Source organism: Pieris napi, chromosome 11 (genome assembly GCF_905475465.1).
Source record: "Pieris napi chromosome 11, ilPieNapi1.2, whole genome shotgun sequence".
NCBI lineage: Eukaryota > Metazoa > Arthropoda > Insecta > Lepidoptera > Pieridae > Pieris > Pieris napi.
Window position 1 is genome coordinate 12372852 of NC_062244.1, and position 20858 is coordinate 12393709.

Consider the following 20858-nt stretch of genomic DNA (forward strand, 5'->3'; position numbering starts at 1 on the left):
AACACGGAATTTAGTGATGATTTTTTTGTAGGCCTCTGTATCTAGGGTGTTGATTCTTAGTTGGTTTCTGTTCATTATCCGAAATGTAAATGAGCTTTTATCTGTAACTGTTTCCACGAGTTCCGTTAATTTATTGACATCTTCTATGCCATATAATATTATGGGTGGAGGCTTGCTGGGTTTTTTTTCCACTGGTTTTTTTGTTGTAGTGGGTTCTTCCATTAGGTCAATTGTTAGTTGACTGAACATATTGCTGGTGGTTATATTCTCTGGAGAGTCACTGACTTTTTTTCGTTTTGGATTTCTCGTGCTTGGTACTCTTTGCCAAGACGGGGGGCATGGAGTGCCTTGCTGGCTTGTTACAAAACTAAATAAGAAAAATAAAATTTTAGCTGTATTTTTGGACATTGCAAAAGCTTTTGACGCGGTCGCTGGTCCTATTCTGCTGGATAAATTGGAGGCTTTGGGTATACGTGGTTTGCAGCTTAAACTATTTGAAAGCTACTTGAGTGATAGACAGCAAAGAGTAAGGGTGGGCAACATTGTTAGTGACGATTTGCCGATACGCTATGGTGTGCCACAGGGTAGTGTTTTAGGTCCGACACTGTTTCTGGCATTTATCAATGATCTTTGTGACCTCCAGTTACAAAATGGTAAAATAATAACATTTGCAGATGATACTGCACTTGTGTTTCATGGTGATAGCTGGAAAGATACTGTCGACATTGCTCAAAGAGGATTCGACGTTGTTAACAAATGGCTCAGAATGAATGCCCTAACTATCAATGTCAATAAAACTAAATGTATACCGTTCTATATAAAAACTCCTGGTTCTAGTACTAACCTTGGTTTAACTGCTCATGTATGTTCTGATACTGATTCTTGTGACTGTCAAAAGATCTTTGTTGCCAACAATACTAAGTATCTAGGTGTCGTTGTTGATAGCACGCTAAATTTTAACTACCACATTGACCTGCTACTATCGCGAACTCGGAAACTTATCTTCACCTTTAAGAATCTCCGTAATATTGCTGAAAAATCGATAATTAAAGTGGTTTATCAATCCCTCTGCCAATCCGTTTTAAGCTATTGTGTTACTGTCTGGGGAGGGGCTTGTAAAACTAATCTTATAAAACTGGAGAGGGCTCAGCGTGCGTTATTGAAAGTAAGTTATTCTAAACCATTTTTTTACCCTACCAAAGATCTATATCTTTTATCTGACGTGTTGAGTGTTCGTCAACTATTTATACTGAACACTGTGCTCAAACAACACTCCATAACTCGCTATGATCCTTCTTTGAATGACAACAAACGATGCAAATATAAAGTCTGCACCTCAGATACCCGTTGGTCCACAGCTTTCTCAAGAAGGTTTTTTGGTTTTATGGGCTGTCACCTATATAACAAGATAAACAGGTTGATCAACATATATCCGCTTACTAAATATGAGTGTAAAAAAGCTACAGTCAAATGGCTTAAAAATCTAGACTACGAGGGGACTGAGAAGTTGTTAGTAGTCCTCAGCTAATACCTAACACTAACACGTTATGTATACGAGTACATAGGTACACTATCACCCATGCTCATATATGCTTCACTAAGACATATATACACTAAGTCATAAATTCACTAACACATACATACATTAACACTTACATACACTAAACCATACATGCACCACCACATACACCCACTTAAATGTGAGTATATTTGTAATATTTGTAATAGTTTCTCGATCAAATTGATGTACCTACTTAAATTCCATTCGGTCCGGATGCGGAGGGACTGGCAATCTGTAATACAGGTATCCTAGTACAGTCGCCAGTCTCTCACACAGATTTTGCCTGTTAATGCTGAAATTTGTATTTTGTGTCTGTATTTTTTTTTTTTTTTGTGTGAGAGAAAACAAATAAATATTTTATTATTATTATTTATTATTAGTTATTACCACAGCGTACACACATTACACACTTAAAATGTACTTAAATGTATGTATTATTCCTTTTTTTTATTTCCTTAATTTTTTGTTATTTTTCTTTTTTGATTATTATTAATCTGTGTTTCTGTGTGTGTGTTTCGTTTGTAATAAATGTTATGTCTTTTATATAAGGAGGTACTTAGAAACTCTCCATGTAGGCGTAAAATTTAAATAAATAAAAACTGGTGCAAAATTATGAAAATTAACTATGGTGATATATCCAAACCTTTTCACAATTTGTATGGTTTTATGATGAACAAGAAACGACATATTATGCGTACATAATACAAAAACTGTATAATTGAAGCAGAGAGTACCCTTAAACAAAAGAAAACAAGTGTGGTATGTACTTGTTGTATTTTAAATGCAAATTACTCTTGAGGGCCTCTATCTAATTGGATGATACTTTGATTAGTTGAAACCTTGTGTATGAGTGGAGTAAACCCTTCACTGGTTTGTTTGTTGTTTTTAAGGGAGTTTTTATCATGTAACATGGATTCGGGCAAAATAAATACAAGATATTTTTGTTAATTCTCTTAATTTATTTATTTATTCAAGTTAATGAATATATCTACGGTATATGTTACAAACTCATTTATATAAAATGTATAACAATTTACGTAAACATAAATTTTACAAAAATACAATAAATATACCAGAAAATTTTGTTAAGCAGAAAAAAAAATTACCAGCCATAGGTATTAGTCCGATCCGGATCCAAGTGTGCGCAATGTTAGCCTAATCGTATGTGTGACTCTTATCCTTGAGGTTTGAACCCCGTCTATGCACCAATGGATGTTTGTTTTTATGTACTTACACGCTCGCATGACCCAAAAAATCGACGGCGTGTGTCAAGAAAGCCTGATCTACTATTTGCCTGTTAGATTATTTATCATGACACATACAGAAATCTGAGGCTTTTAGCACCACTAGTTTTTAAAGCAATAAAGTGTTTTTGCAAAATATGTTGCCAATTCATCACTTGTTTTAAGATTTACATCGGAACCATAATGGGAAACGCTTTTTTTTATATCCGAGGTGAAAATGTATTTGGGACTAGACCCACACCAGAATCTCTGTTATTCAGAGAGTAGGTGAGCAATACCCACTAAAACCGCCTCGAGTAGTTCCTTCAAAGCCACGTTACAGAGGCTGCCATGACATGTTACGCCCAAAAACCTCCGGTTCAGTACACACTACATAGGAGGTAGGAGTTGGGCATATTTTTTTCTATTTACTCTTCGTCTTCTAACCATAGGGTTCGTCCTAAAGCGCTTCCTCTCTCGTTCTTCAAATATCATAATTGCTGCATAGTTAAAGACATTTTTACTCTTGTCCAAGTTCTGGGACATTGACAAAAGTTATAAATGAAATATTAAATATTTTACATTATAGACAAATGCAAATTATCAAATATACGTTTACCGATTTAAAACGTGTCTACTATTAAAATTTTACAAAAATGAAAAATTTAAAGACCGTTTTCTACCCATATTATAAAGAATATTGAGAACTTGGTATTATTTGAAAATCGGTTCATGCTGTTTTAAATAGGAAACCCTTTTATATGAAAAATGTTAACTATTTCAAATATTTGACCAAGCGTCTAGACGAAAAGGGCTATTTCTCTATTTAGTCTATTTAAGTGGAAAATTAACCAGTTAGCTCGGTTGATTTATTTTGCAACACACCCGTTGCTTTTAGCTTAGAAGCTATGATTTACATGATTTTATATATCATGGTTAAGAAACATTTATAACTATAAAATTAAGATAATGTATAGTCATTGGCGTGTGATGCAAAAAAAAAATTCATCAAATTGTACTATGACTATAAGTCTGTAAAAAACACTGTGCTATCTAAGGCAAATAATTGATAGGGGTTTTCAATAACAATTAATAATGAGTATGACGCAATTATGTTTTCGATAATGTTATTTTACTTGTCATCGTTGTGTAGTATGTATATCTTTTTAATGTGAAACTTCTTTATGCGCATGAGGGTAAATTTTTACGAAAACGTCACGAAGATGAGCATCCTTTTTATCGAAGAAAAGGGAGAGAGCGATTGAGACCGATGGAGAGAGAAGTGTGAATTACCTTATAGAAATTATATTTTTTAAATTAAAATTTCGTAAAGAGAATTTATAAAATCATTTATTGAAATCTCAAATGACGAATAGTAAATTAATATGCCACGTGTTTTTATTATCGAAGAAATAAATTTTAAAAATTAAATTTTTAGTTTGTATTAATTTTCGACACTTAATATTTTAATGACAATTAAATTCATTAAATTCCTAACATATCTTCCTTTTTCCCTCCAAGTATCGGAAATCTAAAGTTTTAGATTTGTATAAATATTTATACAAATCTAAAACTTTAGAACAAGACTTAAAAATTAGTTTTCCAAAGAAGTTTCACTTCTGACATGTGTACTTTATACGCATGGACTTTTTTTTCTAAAGCTAAAATTCCCTTTTAAAAATATTTTCTTCCCTTAAATAAGCGTGTACCGCCGCGACTTCTGCCACATCACCTTCGAATTTATGGCCCCAGGAGGTGTTCCTTGAACAAACGACCACAGAAATTAACAGGAGCTAGGTCTGATGGGGATGTTCCATCAATTCGAAGCCAGCTTCTTGAATGAAAGCCACAGGGCGCGGGGGCGTTGTCTTAGTGAAACAAAACTTCTTCATGAAGTTTAGTCAGTTTGCCACGCCATTTTTTGCGCTTGTTTCACACCACTTGTTATTTGTCTTGCGTAAAAAGTCCCCGCAATAGTTAAAACAGGCTCCATGATTAAGGTATTCGATTCACCTGTCCCAGTCCCAGTTTCAGGCTGTCCCAGAAAAAACCGCCCATGATCTTACCGGCGTATGGAATCGCCTTAAATTTCTTCGGAGTTGGAGATGACGGTCGCTTTCAGGTCATCGACTGTTTTCTACTTTCTTCATCCGTAGTTATGAATCGAGCCAAAAATCGGTTAAAATATTGTAACAAATCCCAACAGCTTTATGAAATGCTCAGTCTCGTTCTTTTCTGCGCGTCAGAAACCATTCGGATGGCACCCAGAACGCTGTCACTTTCTTAATACCCAAATACTTGTGAACAATTCCTGGAGAAATCTTCATTTCTTCTGCTATAAAACAAACAGTAACACGACGATCCTATTAAAACAATGCTTTCAACTTTTTAATTGTTTGTTCAGTCATTACCGAAGTAGGGCGGCCCGTGCGGGGGTCGTAGTTAATGGATGTTCTTCCTCACTTGAACTCAGTACACCAACGTAGAATGTGGAGGAACAAAAACCCTTATCAAGACTTGATTTACCAGCGCCGCAGGAAAAATTTTCAAGCAGAGTTGTTATAATCAACCGCGCGAACTTCAACATGATGCATTTTTAAGAACATTACGCTAACAAATACTTTTCAAAACAAGAGATAATTAATATGTTATTATTATATCTAAAGTCTGGGCTATCCCTGACAGTGTTTATTTAAGTAGTAGTAGTATTTAATTAAACAGCCCTCGTAATTTAGCGTCAGCCCACAATCTATATAATATTTAGACATTGATAAAGAAATATTTATGCCTAGGTCCCCAAGCGCAGATCTATCAAGTGTTTAGATCTCCTACTAGAACGTGTTCTCTTGTATCGCATGGTTCACGACTAGAGAAAAAGGAAGACAAAGATGTCAATCATGGACTGAATACTTAAATTACTATAATCGAAATCAATGGATGGATTCAAAAGCACTGCCCTGCGATTCTGTAACTCACTTCACGAACTCACACAGCGGTTTTCGCATCGGCGGTCGCTCTCAAATCTGTCGTGAAGCAGTCATTTTATGATTTGGCATTCTGAAAAGGTGAGAGCTTGTAGTTTATTGTTTATCAGAATGCCAAATCATAAAATGACTGCTTCACGACTGATTTGAGAGCGACCGCCGATGCGAAAACCGCTGTGTGAGTTCGTGAAGTGAGTTACAGAATCGCAGGGCTGAAATTCAAAATTCTAAATCATTTATTCATATAGTCAACACAATGTACGAATACTTATGAACGTCAAAGAAGAAATACATATGAAATGCTTCTAATTTTACATTTATTGCCTGTTCTCAAATCAAGGGCGTAGAACGGACGAGCAGAACTGGCAATAAACTCTCCGCCACTCTTTGAATCGCCAAATTTTTTGTTTTACGATGTACGAAGTTTATGAACTTGACATTGCACTTGATTTATCTTTCACTTAAGAAATCAAAATATAAATAATAGTATTTAATAATTTAGTTCATCAAATATCTACATATGATTAGTATTGTGTTAGTAGCAATATTGTCCTAAATATTATATTAGTAGGTTAGCTTCGAGTATTAAAAAAAAGAAATCAATGGCGCTACAACCTCTTTATATATAGTTATTTCTTAGTAGATAACAAAATAAAAAATTAACATTACTTTGTGAAATTTACATATAACCTTGGATGAATGTTATCGGTCTTACGTACCATGGCATACATGGAATAAAGTAACTAATGATTATTTGAACTGGCAATAAACTCTCCGCCACTCTTTGAATCGCCAATTTTTTTGTTTTACACTAAGTTTTTTACTGCAACCACTCTAAATAAGCGAAATTAAACTAAATCCAATAGTTTTTACCATGGGTATAACAGGTATAATTAGTGTTTCATCATTTTATACGGTATGACAAGTTATATGTGACTTTTAGTATTACTAAATGGACCCACCAAATAGTTAATTTTCCAAATACGAAAAGATTTCAATACATGATCTTGTAATACAGCTGTAGTGTATACCACTGTCACTCAACTCAGTAATAGGAAGAATTGCAAGGAATTACGTTTAATTTATTTCGCATTTCTTTTGAAAGGATCGTGGAATGTAAGACAATATAGTGAGGATAGCACCCCGGGGTCCTTCACAACAAATCCAATTATTGCGTAGCGCGGACTGTCGGTGTGTAATTGATTTATTTGCTTCTTCACAGACAAGTATGTTTTTGTTTGAACCTGGAGCATGTGGGGTCAAGTTCATCAACTAGGCCCGCGATTTGTAAGAACGGTATATCCCTTCCATCCATCTTCAGGAAACCAGAATATCTCGAAAGCAGGACCGACAAAATATCGGTGTCGATGAAATGCTTGAAGAAATTTTCAATTATTAAAAATACTGTCGGTGATATTATTGAAAAAATCACAAAATAACAGTAAGTTATACATTTGATGTATTTGTATAAGTGAAATAAAGCTGGAAGAGCATTCCCCGAAGTACATTGTCATCAAAAATTTAAATTGTCTGCGCTTCCAATGAAACACATCCGCATATTCATTATTTGCTTGCGACGTGTTTAACGTTTCCAAAAGTATATCTAGCTTTATAAGCGATCAAAAGTTTAAAGGGAGATTTTAATTGTACGAAGTGGCGCATAATTAATCACTCTATCGGAAGTTATAATTGTTGCAAATGGCGTCGTACGATGTACGAAGTTTATGAACTTGACATTGCACTTGATTTATCTTCCACTTAACAAATCAAAATATAAATAATAATCACTACATAGTATAAAACAAAGTCGCTTTTTCTGTCCCTATATCCCTATGTATGCTTAAATCTTTACAACTACGCAACGGATTTTGATGCGGATTTATCTAATAGATAGAGTGATTAAAGAGGAAGGTTTATATGCATAATAACATCCATTAAATATTGGAGAAATACTGTTATTTTTGAAGTTTCTAATATGATGTCGTAAATAATTACATTTTTCCGCTTACAATGCAAACGCAGGCTGAACCCTACGAGATTTATCAAAATAATGTACTAAGTATTGTACACATTAAAAAGGTCTACAGAGAACTCCACGATGGTATATGTCTATCTCTTATGGATATCCCACAATAACATTTTTTTGTCATTTACTTTTTACGACAAATAATAGCTAATTTTCGAAGCGATTTTAACCAATACAGCATTAATCCTTATCCAATTAAAATGTCCGAAGCCGTGGCGGGTCGCTAGTAATTAATAATTTAGTTCGTCAATAAGTATCTACATATGATTAGCATTGTGATAGTTACAATATTGTCCTAAATATTATATTAGTAGGTTAGAGTATAAAAAAAATCGCATTTACCATTCGCTCGAACGGTGAAGGAAAATATCGTGAGGAAATCGAGTTGCCCTAAAGTCGCCGGCGTGTGTCAGGCACAGGAGGCTGATCGCCAACTTGCCTATTAGATTGACAATTGATCATGAAAAAGATGAAAAAATCTGAGGCTCAGACCTAAAAAGGTGGTAGCGCCATTGGTACTTGTACTGTTTGTTATGCAACAAAATATAGTTTTGAGATAAGCATTCGATCTAAATAGGCACTATCTATGAAATATGATTCTTAAATCAAGTGCTTATACCCATCTATATGTTTTCTGTATTTCCCTAAAGTGACAAATTTCCTATACTATTTAAAAATAGAGGGCTTTTACCTCTTCACGATATTTTTAAAAAGTTCTTTACAATATTAAGTTTTCTCATTACTATGCAAAAACCTCAAGCCTTTCGGAACAGCTAAGAGTCATTACGGATTTCACTGGTATTTTATAACGTACGTACAAATAGAAAATTCACACCGACAAACTCCCATTTCAAACGTACTGAAAACCACAATAACATATGGTCTGGTTTATTAAGACCTCTGTTTCGTAAAGATGTTTTTAATTGGCAAGTAGGTGGCCTTCTGCGCCTATACAAACTGTACTTTTTAGGTCTAAAGCATACCGATTTCTTCACGATATTTCTCATCACTGTACGGGCGATTGTTAAAAACAACATAAAAACTCCATTGGTGCACAGCTTGGGGTTGAACCTGCGAACTCAGTGATAGGACACCTTTGCAAAAGCAAGCGTTGATGGATCATATTGAAGAGAACCTGGAAGAGATAGCTCGAAAGCGATAAGGCCGCCAGTTGCCCCCCTTTTCATTTTATTATATCAATTGTAATATGTTTCTGCAACGAAGTGTTAATAAATAAATAAAAATAATAACTTTTTAAATAAATCAATTAAAATGCGATTCTATAAATATATCAAAATACCATTAAGAAGGATTTGGTTGCATTAAAATCTTTAGTTTCACCACATCGAACAATATCCCTCAACATTCAACTATTTCAATAATAATATATACAGCGTTTTTTTGCCACAGTATTAATTTAACACTTCCTTCTATATACATATTATCAGTATAGGTAATCATAATTATAATATACATTCCATTGATAAACAGAATCCAATAGTCAAAGAATTCGTAAAATACAATGTTTTGCTAGTGTAAACGTTAAATGGTATTTTTACTATAAATAGGAGTTCCGCCTACACCCTAAATTCTTTTACCATACCATAGACCACGTCCTCGACTAAACGAACTGTAAAAATAATGGTCACAGTACCATGCATCTTAAATCGAGTAATGCACTTAGCGAGTCCATTCGCATTTCACTATATTTTTCCATAACTTTTCCAGGAAAATGTGACATATCTTAATTGCCCGAAGTGATTGCCAGTGATTGCTCCTAGCCCAGAGACACATATCTGAATCTGAGTATTGTCAAAAAGTCAGGAAGTAGATTTATTTATGTATTTGTAAGTTTTAAAATAATTTGTATGCATATACGTATTATATTTATACAAGAAAATATGACATTTCAAGTTTTACAGATACATACATTATATTATTTCATAAGCAAGCTAGCATTGGAAAAAATAAACAAGCAACCGCAAAAAAAATAAAAAATAAAATAATAACTAAAACTCATTAAGAGGGTGATAAACAAAGTTACGGTAAGTTGTAAGATTGTTGTAAAATATATCGATACTCTCATCAATGTTAGTAATGAAGTTGTAAGAGCGAGATAGCCTATTATATTCACTGAGCAATTAAAAGTAGCAGATCGAAAAGACGCTGGACCTCTGTAACGTTTTTTATTCTGATATTAATGTTTAGTACCGCGCGAAGCTACTAAACATATTTAAACATAAACTAAAATATCAGAATAAAAATAATAATATACTAAAATCGTTATTGCACAACAAAAACCCTCAGAATCGGTATCGCTATGGTTACAGATTTGAATGAGCAAAGAAATTATGTCGATCCAAGGTTAGCGGGATAAGTACCTACCGATTCCATCAAATTTAGTTAATATTTTATCTAGTTTAAATTTTCTTATAACAGATGACATTTGTTTTTATTCTACTATTAAGAGCTCCAATTCAGATGCAAAAAGATATAACGAAGAACAGGTGGTATAGACCCTAGATCATACATCCAGATTTGATGTTTACGGAACCATCTGCTAAAGGAGTAGCGAGGAGATCCTCGTTCTTTCTGTTAAAAATTCTTAAATTTTTGACCTGCTCTTATATCTTAATCGATAGAACGATGTTTGATAGGAAAGCAAACAATAGATAAAGATTGCAACTTTAAGAAAAGCAACTAAGGTATCAGATGTTACAATAAAAATAAACATAAGTGGAAATGGGCAGGGCACATGGGCAAGAGGGACAGAAAAGTGGAGCAAAAAAGTAGTGCCCAAGGTACAGAAAACAAAATGGAGGAAGACAACTTAGAAGGTGGCTGTACCAAATTAAAGAAACAGCAGGTGGTACATAGCAGAGAGGAATGCCGGGATAGGAGGCCTTTGCCAAAAAAGGGCACACAGATACCTAAAAGAAGATTGAAATAGAAACGTGTTTAAATGAAAAAGAAAATTATTATAACACGTAATTAATAATAAACTATTTTTTTTACCATTATGGATGAATAATATATGTATGCTAAGTAATCATAGTAAATTGTCTGAGCCGGTCTGTTATATATAGGGATGATACGATGGGGATCCCATTAATTCCTTGGTACATACGACCGCTTAATATTAGTATTATCAGGAGAGAAATAAAAGAGGGTAATAAACTTTAAAACCGAGTTTCCTTAGTTAACCACCCGTTGGTTTCTATAACTAGGCTTATATAAGCTGTTTGTTTACCCAAATCAACACGCCTACAGCTCAGAAAAATCAGCAGAATCATAACTTCGCAACACCGGGTCTCCCATTGATGACTCTGAAATCGAAGCAGACTACTCTTGAAGCATTTATTGATGAAGAAGAACCAATGAACTTAGGAAACTCCTGAGCTTCTGGAAGGAGCTAGGCTGGTATAATGAGCCAGGACTTTAGGCACAACGGACCAAATGGGATATACACAAGCTATTTGTTAGACGCACTATGATTTCTAATTTAAAAAAATTGTTGTGAACAATTTTCAAACACTCCAGTCGATCATGAGCCTATTTAACATGTTGCGATGGCAATAACGTTGGTGAAAACGCGAGGTACGCACTATTTATATTTAATGAACAATGATTAGGTTGCACAACATTAATGAATGTATTAAAAATATACGGGTTCAAATTACTGGTAGTGCGATAATTAACTTCAAGACTGAGTGTTCTGGGTTATCGTTTAGTAATAATTTTCACTGGTGTCAGACGGTTGTAAAGTAGTTACTTCTTATCAAATAAACTAACATTAAAGTGTAAATCTGTTCTTTGCGTAAGTAAAAAATATTATGTTTATGCCCTTTTATATTATTTTTAAAAGGGCATAAATATAATCTATTTAATTATTAGACAAAGCGTAGTCAGTCAATAAATAAGAAATATTATATTAAATAGCTACGCTCAATTTTATTGAATTGAAACTAATTGTAAATGTGATCGAGAAAATGGGTTATTAAATTACGAAAACAAATTTGATTGTTTTCTTCAATCATTAAACTTGATCAAGCTTTTATATAATAAACATACAGCTCAAATTATAGATATTAAATGAATTTCTACTTGACTTCGACAATTTGTTTTCGTAATTTAAATAATCACTTTAGAATTGGCAATTATCATGCTTTTCTTACTTTAATTAATGTTTTGATTACATACAACGATTTTTGTGAACAGTGAACTGGAACGAATTACACTAAGGCATTTGTATTTCATATATTTTGTCAATATTATTTGCAATACTATTTCGCCCAGCGTTAGAAATCAGTTTTCGCTTGTCTACAAAATCCATACAGCGATCGTTGTCCCTCGGGAAGATCTTCGTCGCGATGGTATTGGAATCAATTTGTACGAACATTGCATTTGAGCCTCGCGTCTCATGTCTTATCAAATATCACTTTGAACTAAAGTTCACATCTTATCGCTTTGTCAATTTTAAAGTTAGATGACGTTAAGTGGAATAAACAAAATGTTTGACGTAGAATGTTTTATTGTATACGGAAATGTCACAGTTGAACTCTCATAATGTGTTATAAGAATTCAACTGTGTCATTTCTTCTTGAAGTGACATCTCCTTTCAAAGGTTGGCGATCATAATGGCTACTTTGAACGAACAAACCTTTGCGTAAGATTCTTGAACCAAGAAGTGCGTAAGCGGCCAGGTCTCCTTCTACCTGCCACCTTGCTTAGGCTGGATAGTTGAAGGAGCTCGTATTTTTTGGTGTTAAATAAGACGGGTCCGCATTATTCAAATTTCCTTTACTTTCTTCTTCTGCACTCTGTCCAGTACGGTCCGATGTACCTACTATGCGGTCTGTCCAAGCATAATCTACATTCTACAAGTTTTTTGAACACAGTATCTGTCAGTGTCCAAGATTCTACGCCATAGAGCAGCTCATAGAAGATGTAATATCGTCCAACACGTGCTGTTCATTCAGGCGCCTGTCACAAATTTATTTTTTAGTTTCAAAAAGACGTTTCTCGCTTGTTCTTCTCTACAACGGATCTCGATGCTGTAGTCCTCCGTTTCATCAATTACTGTGCTTATTTTTGAGACAAGTTTCTCCACGGTCTGATTGTTCTGTAGAAGTTGCATGAAAAGGTCCGGTGTTCTGCTTATGATCATGTATTTGGACATTGATTGTAATGTCATGTGCAAAGGTGATAAATTGCAACCTTGACGCAATTATGTTTGGATATGATACGTTAATTAGTAATTTATAATATACTAAGTAGCTAATATAGATCCGACAGACGTTGTCCTGTACACACGTCTTACATACAAAAAAATCTAATAACGTAAATTTTTCTCTACTCCTCTTGAACACATAAAAAATTTCATTAAAATCTGTCCAGCTGTTTAGGGGTTTAACTACGAACGCATGCACAGAAGATTTTCATATATACCAGCTGTTTATTTGCCGTATAGAAAAATAACCTAAATACCTACTGCAACGCCATCTGCCGGGCTGATTTGTGTTCTTAACCATCCAGGGCGCCACCTAAACGCATACGAAAAATTCTTTCAAATTGGTCCAGCCGTTTAGGAGTTCAGTGACATACACACGTACAGTAGAATTGTATATATAATGATAAGGGTTATATCTTATAAAATATATAAACGACATATGTTGATCTAAGATGGAAGATAAATTAATCAACTAATATTCTTACAGACATAAAACAATGTTGGTTCCACCTCCTCAATTCGAAGATCGTGATGAACAAGAACTGCTCTTATGTGGTCCCGGCCCCAGCAACATATTACCCTCAGTCCGAAAGGATTTGACGAAACCAGTGCTCTCTCCGATTTGTGATGATTATTTTAATGTAAGTTAACTTATTTTATGTTATCATTCGGTCGGTCTCGCTAATTCAAATTCATTTATCCATTAAGGTCACACAGTGTTCACATATGAACGTCAATAAAGACACATTAAATGCTTCTAATTTTACATTTACTGCCAGTTCTCAAATCAAGGGCGTAGATCGAAAGAGAAGAACTGGCAATAAACTTTTAAACGTTGGTAATAAGTCTAAACCAATGAAAAATATCCGCCCACACACATGTTAAGACTTTGGAACGTTATATACATGGTATATTAAGAACAAAATTAAACTATGAACACCGAGACGGTTCATTTGTACACATCAATTATTATAACAAAATGCAAACATATTATCGACGAAAATTCTTATTCAAACACAGGCTGGCTGTATCTGTAACAAGTATAGTTTTTTCTTAAGCTATTATTAACGACCAGTGTTGGCCTAGTGGCTTCAGCGTGAGACTCTCATGCGCGTGAGGCTGTAGGTTCGATCCTCGGCTGTACACCAATGGACTTTCTTTCTATGTGCGCATTTAACATTCGCTCGAACGATGAAGGAAAACATCGCGAGGAAACCGGCTTGCCGTAGACCCAAAAAGTCAACGGTGTGTGTCAGGCACAGAAGGCTGATCACCTACTTGCCTATTAGATTACCAAATGATCATGAAACAGATACAGAAATCTGAGGCCCAGACCTAAAAAGATTTTAGCACCATTGATTTCATTTATTATTAACGAGCTGATTGTCTTTCAGGTAATGTCAGATATTAGAACTGGTCTCAAGTATGCATTTCAAACGAAGTCGGAACTCATTCTCGCCATGAGTGGTTCGGGGCACAGTGGTATGGAGACAATCATAACCAACCTCCTTGGCCCCAATGATACCCTTTTGATAGCTAAAAGAGGTATTTGGGACCTGAGAGCGGAAACAATTGCTTACAAGCATGGTAAGGCTATTATTAGGCGAATTATAGCTACGAATTTTCCGTATTAATTCCGCTCCCAATACAATTTATAATATCCTATAGTATTTATTTCTTTAGACTTCGTTTCCTTAAACATTCATATAACAAAGCAGGTTACATAAGTTATTAGGCAACGGCGGTTTTAATGCTTACAAGCTATTACTTCCAGACTACCCTCGTATGTAAAAATAAAAAATATCTACTGAGGAAATGTAATAATTAACAAAAATATTACATGTCACACTAGAATTATACAATACTAAACTAAAATCTTAAAAAAAACAATAATTAATAAGAGAAAAGTAAAAGCTAATCTTATAGTTAATGAGTCGTTAATATATATATATAGGTATCTAATTATGAGGAAGAAGAGAAATGCTCAAAAAAAAGCTTGTCAGATATCTAGAGGTATTTACAGTTTATGTATGGCCATAGAGCAGTGCTGGCCTAGTGGCTTCAGTGTGCGACTTTCATCCCTGAGGTCGTAGGTTCGATCCGCGGTTGTGCACCAATGGACTTTCTTCCTATGTGCGCATTTAAACATTCGCATGGACGGTAAAACGTCGTGAGGAAACCGGCTTGCCTTAGACCCAAAAAGTCGACGGCGTGTGTCAGGCACAGGAGGCCGATTACCTACTTGCCTATTAGATTGACAAATGATCATGAAACAGATGCAGAAACTTAGTCCTTTCGTAACCATGTGATTTTGGAGATTACTTACTATTATATTTTTAGTTTAATCTTTGGCAAAAATTTAATAATAAAAATAAATTAAATTAAATGTAAAATTTATTATCAATACAGTGGACCACCGGTAATCCAGCCCGTGTCTAATCCGGCACCCCTCTGTAATCCGACACGGGTCTCTCTATTTTGTTGTTTAATTGACTACATTTGACATACATAATGAAGTAACATATAGAATCATTGGATCTGTTATTTATTCTATTACAAGGTACTCTTTTGTAAAAAAAATACGGACTATAGGGCGTCTTAGGCAGTACTCAATAGTCCGATTACCGGGGGTCCTCTGTAGTATAAATAAAATTGTATTTTGGGCCTTGATTTTCTTTCTAGTTATTAATACCTTTATCTGAAATTGCAAACCTCTGGGCAAATCTAGATCCAGGAGATCCTTTATTTTGGTGACTAAATTTATACTTAACTAGTTATACTTTACCAGGAATCCCTACGCATATTACCGAAGTTCCCTTCAACGCAACATTTAGTTTCGAGCAATTAGAAGCAGCGTTGAAGAATTATCGTCCAACAGCGCTTTTCATCACTCATGGAGATTCTTCTACGGGCACCATTCAGAGACTGGAGGGCCTTGGTGATATGTGCCATAAGTAAGTACAAATATCTTATTAAACATTATCTGTGTCACAAATAGAATAAACATCGTTACTAAATCGTCAATACATTATAATTTATATAAGTACTAATATATTATATATTTTAAGTAAATGTCACACAACATTTGACATCTGTCATTGGATTTGTACCGTTGATATAAGAAACGCTGTTCGTTTGTCTCGCTAAATCGAGAATGGCTGGACCGATTTAGCTAATGTTGATCTTGAAATATTTGTGGAAGTTCAGGGAAGGTTTAGACTATGAGAAACATGTATGTATAAAAGTAAAAGTAATTTGCAATAGTATTCGTATATTAATTCAAAACATTTGATGACTTGTTTTTTAGAAATAAAAATTGTCACTTGGTTGTCGAATATTTTTAGGTTCGTTCAAAAAGCTATCGTATGAGTTGCGATCCCTTTGATCCCTGTTTTGATTGCAGTTTTTTTTTTAATGTCTGTTTTAGAAAAAAAATTAATGAGAGTTGGTTATGGACAAAAGAAAATAAATAAATAAATTTCAAGACGATCATGAATTTTTTGCTATACATTTTACAGAAATATTCATTACATCTAATAATTTAACTAAAACACAGTGTTTAATATATGGATTGCATTACTCAATAGTTATAGGAGTGTAAGACAAAATATTCTGTTATATCTGTGGATATATCATAAATCTAATTACTTTAAAAATAAGTTCTACCATTTTCTTCTCCTAATCATACAAGCATCAGAATCATCAGTAGTACAAATTCTGACATTGCAAGTTCAGACTAATTGATCATCCAAGTTCACCAACTACGTTAACTGTCACAGGAAATTGTGAGTGCACTTCCAAACTCAAAAAAGTTCAGCGGCAAAACTATTCGATAAGCCAAGCTTAAACGAGACACAGGTCCGGAACAATTTAATTACATCCCCATCCAGCCATGACTTCATTTTTTTTACGCTCTTTAAAACTCTGGTTAAAACTCCTTTAATTACAAGTTCTCAAGATACCGCAATTAGCATACCGCTGAAAATAATGGCAGTTAAAAATAAACATTAAAATTGTACCTGAACGTTGTTCTTTTATTTATGTTCTTTGACTTTAGACTAGTTTTTCGTTCTTGTAAAATTTTATTATTACATAATTTCTCGCTTATATATGGTAATTTGAGTTTGTATTTCGTAGCACTAAGGTCATGTTTTCAAAGCCCAGTTTTGTACTGTTAAACATTTTCTTTCTTTACGCACTCATGAAGGTAAACTTAAACGATATTGGCATGTGTCTAAATGATATTATATACTTGTGACTGGTCGTACTTGAATTCGTGTGTGTATGCGGTGATGTTAGTTGTTTCGACTATGTATTTGCGTGATGTTCCCACGAGAATGTAAGTGCGTGCTCCTATTTCACCATGCCTCCTGCTGATAGAGGACAAATCTTTGTTATTAATTTATTATTTATTACTTAAGATGTCATGTGAAACATGGTGTAATGGTTGCAGCTCCTTACAAACGTGTAAAACAAAAAACTAGTAATTCTGTTCCGTTCTACATCCTTGATTTGAAACTGGCAGTAAACGTAAAATTAGAAGCATTTAATGTATATTTATTTTTCTGACGAACATTGTGTTACCTATATGAATAAATGTTTTTGACTTACTTAATATATAAATTTATTGGGCCAACGTGGATTATGGCTTTTTGTTACAAGCCTACATCCCAGAGTTAGATAATTATAAAGGTTCTTAATGAATATTAATTACATAAAAAATAAGCTTTATCTTACACGCCTCAAAGCTGAGTAAGTGTCATACAAACCTTGGGCGGGCGGCTAGTATCAAAATAAATACCTCCTTGCTTTGAAACCTTCCAAGTGCGTTGATATTTTATGTAGTACAGACGCCGCGTGCTTTCCCTGTTTCATTACTTAATGAGTTCGCTTTAACATAAATTATGAAAAACGCATGAAAAGTTTGCGTTGACTTTTCCTCATCTTTTCCAGTTTACACATACTTTATTTACATATACGTATTTTGCCATTTCCTGGTACTGAAGGGTGCGTATGAATTTCAGAGCTTATAATTAATTTAATTGTTTATTTTAACGTCTTTGTGACGTTCTACACAAATTTCAGGACTGTAATTTACAATTAAATCTTATATTGTTTTTAAATATTTTACTAACGTAGCCTTTAGAGAGAAGAAGTTGTTCTTAGTAACAAATTGAACTCGAAAATAACTGTAATAGTGTTTTCTATTTTCTTATTTTTTTCAAACAAGTGAAATTAATAATTTTTAAATCTTTTTTTTTTCAGATACGGAACTCTTTTGCTGGTAGACACTGTGGTGTCATTGGGTGCTGTACCATTTTTGATGGATGAGTGGGGAGTAGACGCAGTATATACGTCAACACAAAAAGCTCTTAGTGGACCTGCAGGTATCACTCCAGTGGCATTCAGCGAATTAGCACAGTATGTTTAATTTTTTTTTAATGCTATATCTTAACATATATAAATTACGCGTCACGTTGTTTGTCCCCTTGGACTCCTATTCTTAACCGCTTTCAATCAAATTTGCCCACCGTGTGCAGTTTGATCTAATTTATACCCGCAATATTATTTTATTGCAAATTATGCTAGTACATATATATGCTACATGACTCTTATAAATATTAATTCAGTGAGTATTATATTTTTCGGATTATACGTCTTAAATTGAAACTCATCCGAACTTAATTAATTTAATCGGAAATGGATGTAATATCAAGAAAAAGAGTCACCCAGGTTGGGAAATTCATTTATAAAAACGTTTATTAATTTTCAGGCAAAAGATAAACAGACGCACACACGAGCCAGCCTTCTACTTCGATGTAAAATTAATCGCGAAACAATGGAATTGCTTCGAGAAGAGTAAAAAGTAAGTTAAAGTAGGACTAAAAATGGTAAATTAAATTAATTTATATAAATATATAAGAATAAATTAATAAAAAATTTATTAATAACACATTTTTAATATGATCACAGATCAAAACGACGCTATGAACGCCACTCTATGGTTTTTGTATAAAAGTATTTAGATGAAGCATAAGTTATCAAATTATAATTATCTCTAACGTAGTTATGAAAATAATTCCCATATATGTATAATTATCATTTAAAAGTCAAAATCATTTATTTATATAGTTAACACAATGTACACTTATGAACGTCAAAAAAGAAATATACATTTAATGCTTCTATTTTACATTTACTACCAGTTCTCAAATCAAGGGCGTAGAACGGAAGAGAAGAACTGACAATAAACTTCCCCCATTCTTTTTAATCGCCAAGTTTTTTGTTTTACAACAACCTGAAAGCTATAAAATCACGATAGATTTTAATAAAAACGTTAAAAAATTTAACAATATAATTAAAAGAATAATAGACACAAAAATTAAACGATTAGAACCATTTTTGTTGAACGTTCTTCTTTGTTAAAGTATTTTTGTTTTCAGTTACCATCACACTTTAAGCCCTCCACTAATTTGGGCATTGCGCCGTTGCCTTATTGAGCTTTCAAATGAAACATTGCCAAAAGCTTGGTCACGTCATGCTCAAACAACCGCTTTATTTCACAAAATGCTAACCCACTATGGATTTGAATTTCTCATACCAAAACCTGAAGATAGACTTGCTACAGTTACTACAGTTAAAGTACCAAAAGGTTGTGTTGATCAGGATTTTATGAATCATATTAGATACAAGTAAGTTACAAGCTCTATATGTTTTTTTAATTAAGTTTAAAGCTATGGAGGATAATCTATCTTTATTGAGACTGTCCAGTAGGAGACGTTATAGTGGGAGCGCAAACACTAGTGAAGTATTACACATACAATTAAAAACAGCTGTGCCAATCTTTGGTCTTAGCTCAGATGTCTCTATCTGTTACTCACTTTTTTTTGAATATGTGAGTAGGTGATCAGCCTGTGCCTGATACAAGACGTCGGTGTTGGGTCAAGGATTCACAGTTTTTTACGAACTCGGTATTTTGACAGTACCAAGTTTGTATATCTTTGAAGCAGTTATGACTGTAAAGAAGCATCCAAAATTGTTCAAAACATATAAAAAAAACTTGCGTGTATATACCGAGGGATCCAACACGGCCGTGGGTGCCTGCACGTTGCACCGCGTTATATTAAAAAAATTGTTACGCCATGGCTATAAAAATATTTAAACACCTTCCTAGAAGTTAAAGATCACTGTCGTGTAACGCTTTCAAGGGGAAGGTGATTAAATTTTTAAAGTGAAAGTGCTTTTTTAGCGAGTTTGGCCCATAAGTTTGATAAATTATAAATAGCTTGACTTATTATTATCACAAAATACAGTAACATAGTTCAGTAAATAAGCACAAAAAAATACTAAGATGTGCATTACATTTAAAGAATGATCGGCCCTGTGTGGCCTACTTTCCACGAAGGGGCTTAATTCTACTCTCATTTCAATCACAAATCTTTTTAATATCATTAATTTGCAGACATGGTATCGTTATCTTCGGAGGCTTGGGACCAACAGTAGGAAAGGCACTACGAATTGGGATAATGGGTGTCAACTCCAATGAAGATGTCGTTACTAAGGTTGTCCAAGCTATGGTTGATGCGACACGGAATGTCGTGAAGAGCAAAATCTAACACCTGTTTCGACGTATATACCTTTATTGTTTGGGTATATCATTTTTATATTCTTTAAATTGTAACTATAAATGTATAATATCCAATGATAAAATTTACTAGGGTAATTTTATTTTTATTAAAGATTTTTTTCAAAGTATTGACACAAATATTTATTTCGTAATCCTACACAGCTCATATAAATGATGCACAACAAAAAACAATTAAACTAAACATAT

The 20858-nt window shown here is 33.8% G+C and overlaps 1 protein-coding gene across 1 annotated transcript; it reads left to right on the forward strand.

The window, feature by feature from the left end:
* The first annotated feature begins 11463 nt into the window (after positions 1 to 11463).
* Positions 11464 to 20779, forward strand: LOC125053944 (serine--pyruvate aminotransferase, mitochondrial). The gene is made up of 8 exons (XM_047655576.1): positions 11464 to 11611; positions 13512 to 13665; positions 14419 to 14611; positions 15813 to 15978; positions 18290 to 18445; positions 18798 to 18890; positions 19468 to 19716; positions 20487 to 20779. Exons 2-8 carry the CDS (start codon positions 13522 to 13524, stop codon positions 20638 to 20640), a joined length of 1155 nt encoding a protein of 384 aa, XP_047511532.1. The 5' UTR covers positions 11464 to 11611; positions 13512 to 13521; the 3' UTR covers positions 20641 to 20779.
* Positions 20780 to 20858: the final 79 nt, after the last annotated feature.

What these genes read in the sequence shown, in the direction of transcription:
- LOC125053944 (XM_047655576.1), top strand. Translation starts at nt 13,522, where the DNA reads ATGTTGGTTCCACCTCCTCAATTCGAAGATCGTGATGAACAAGAACTG. An exon ending in AACAATTGCTTACAAGCATG is followed by an intron (nt 14,612 to 15,812) that starts GTAAGGCTATTA and finishes ATACTTTACCAG; the next exon opens with GAATCCCTACGCATATTACC. An exon ending in TGCTTCGAGAAGAGTAAAAA is followed by an intron (nt 18,891 to 19,467) that starts GTAAGTTAAAGT and finishes TTTTGTTTTCAG; the next exon opens with TTACCATCACACTTTAAGCC.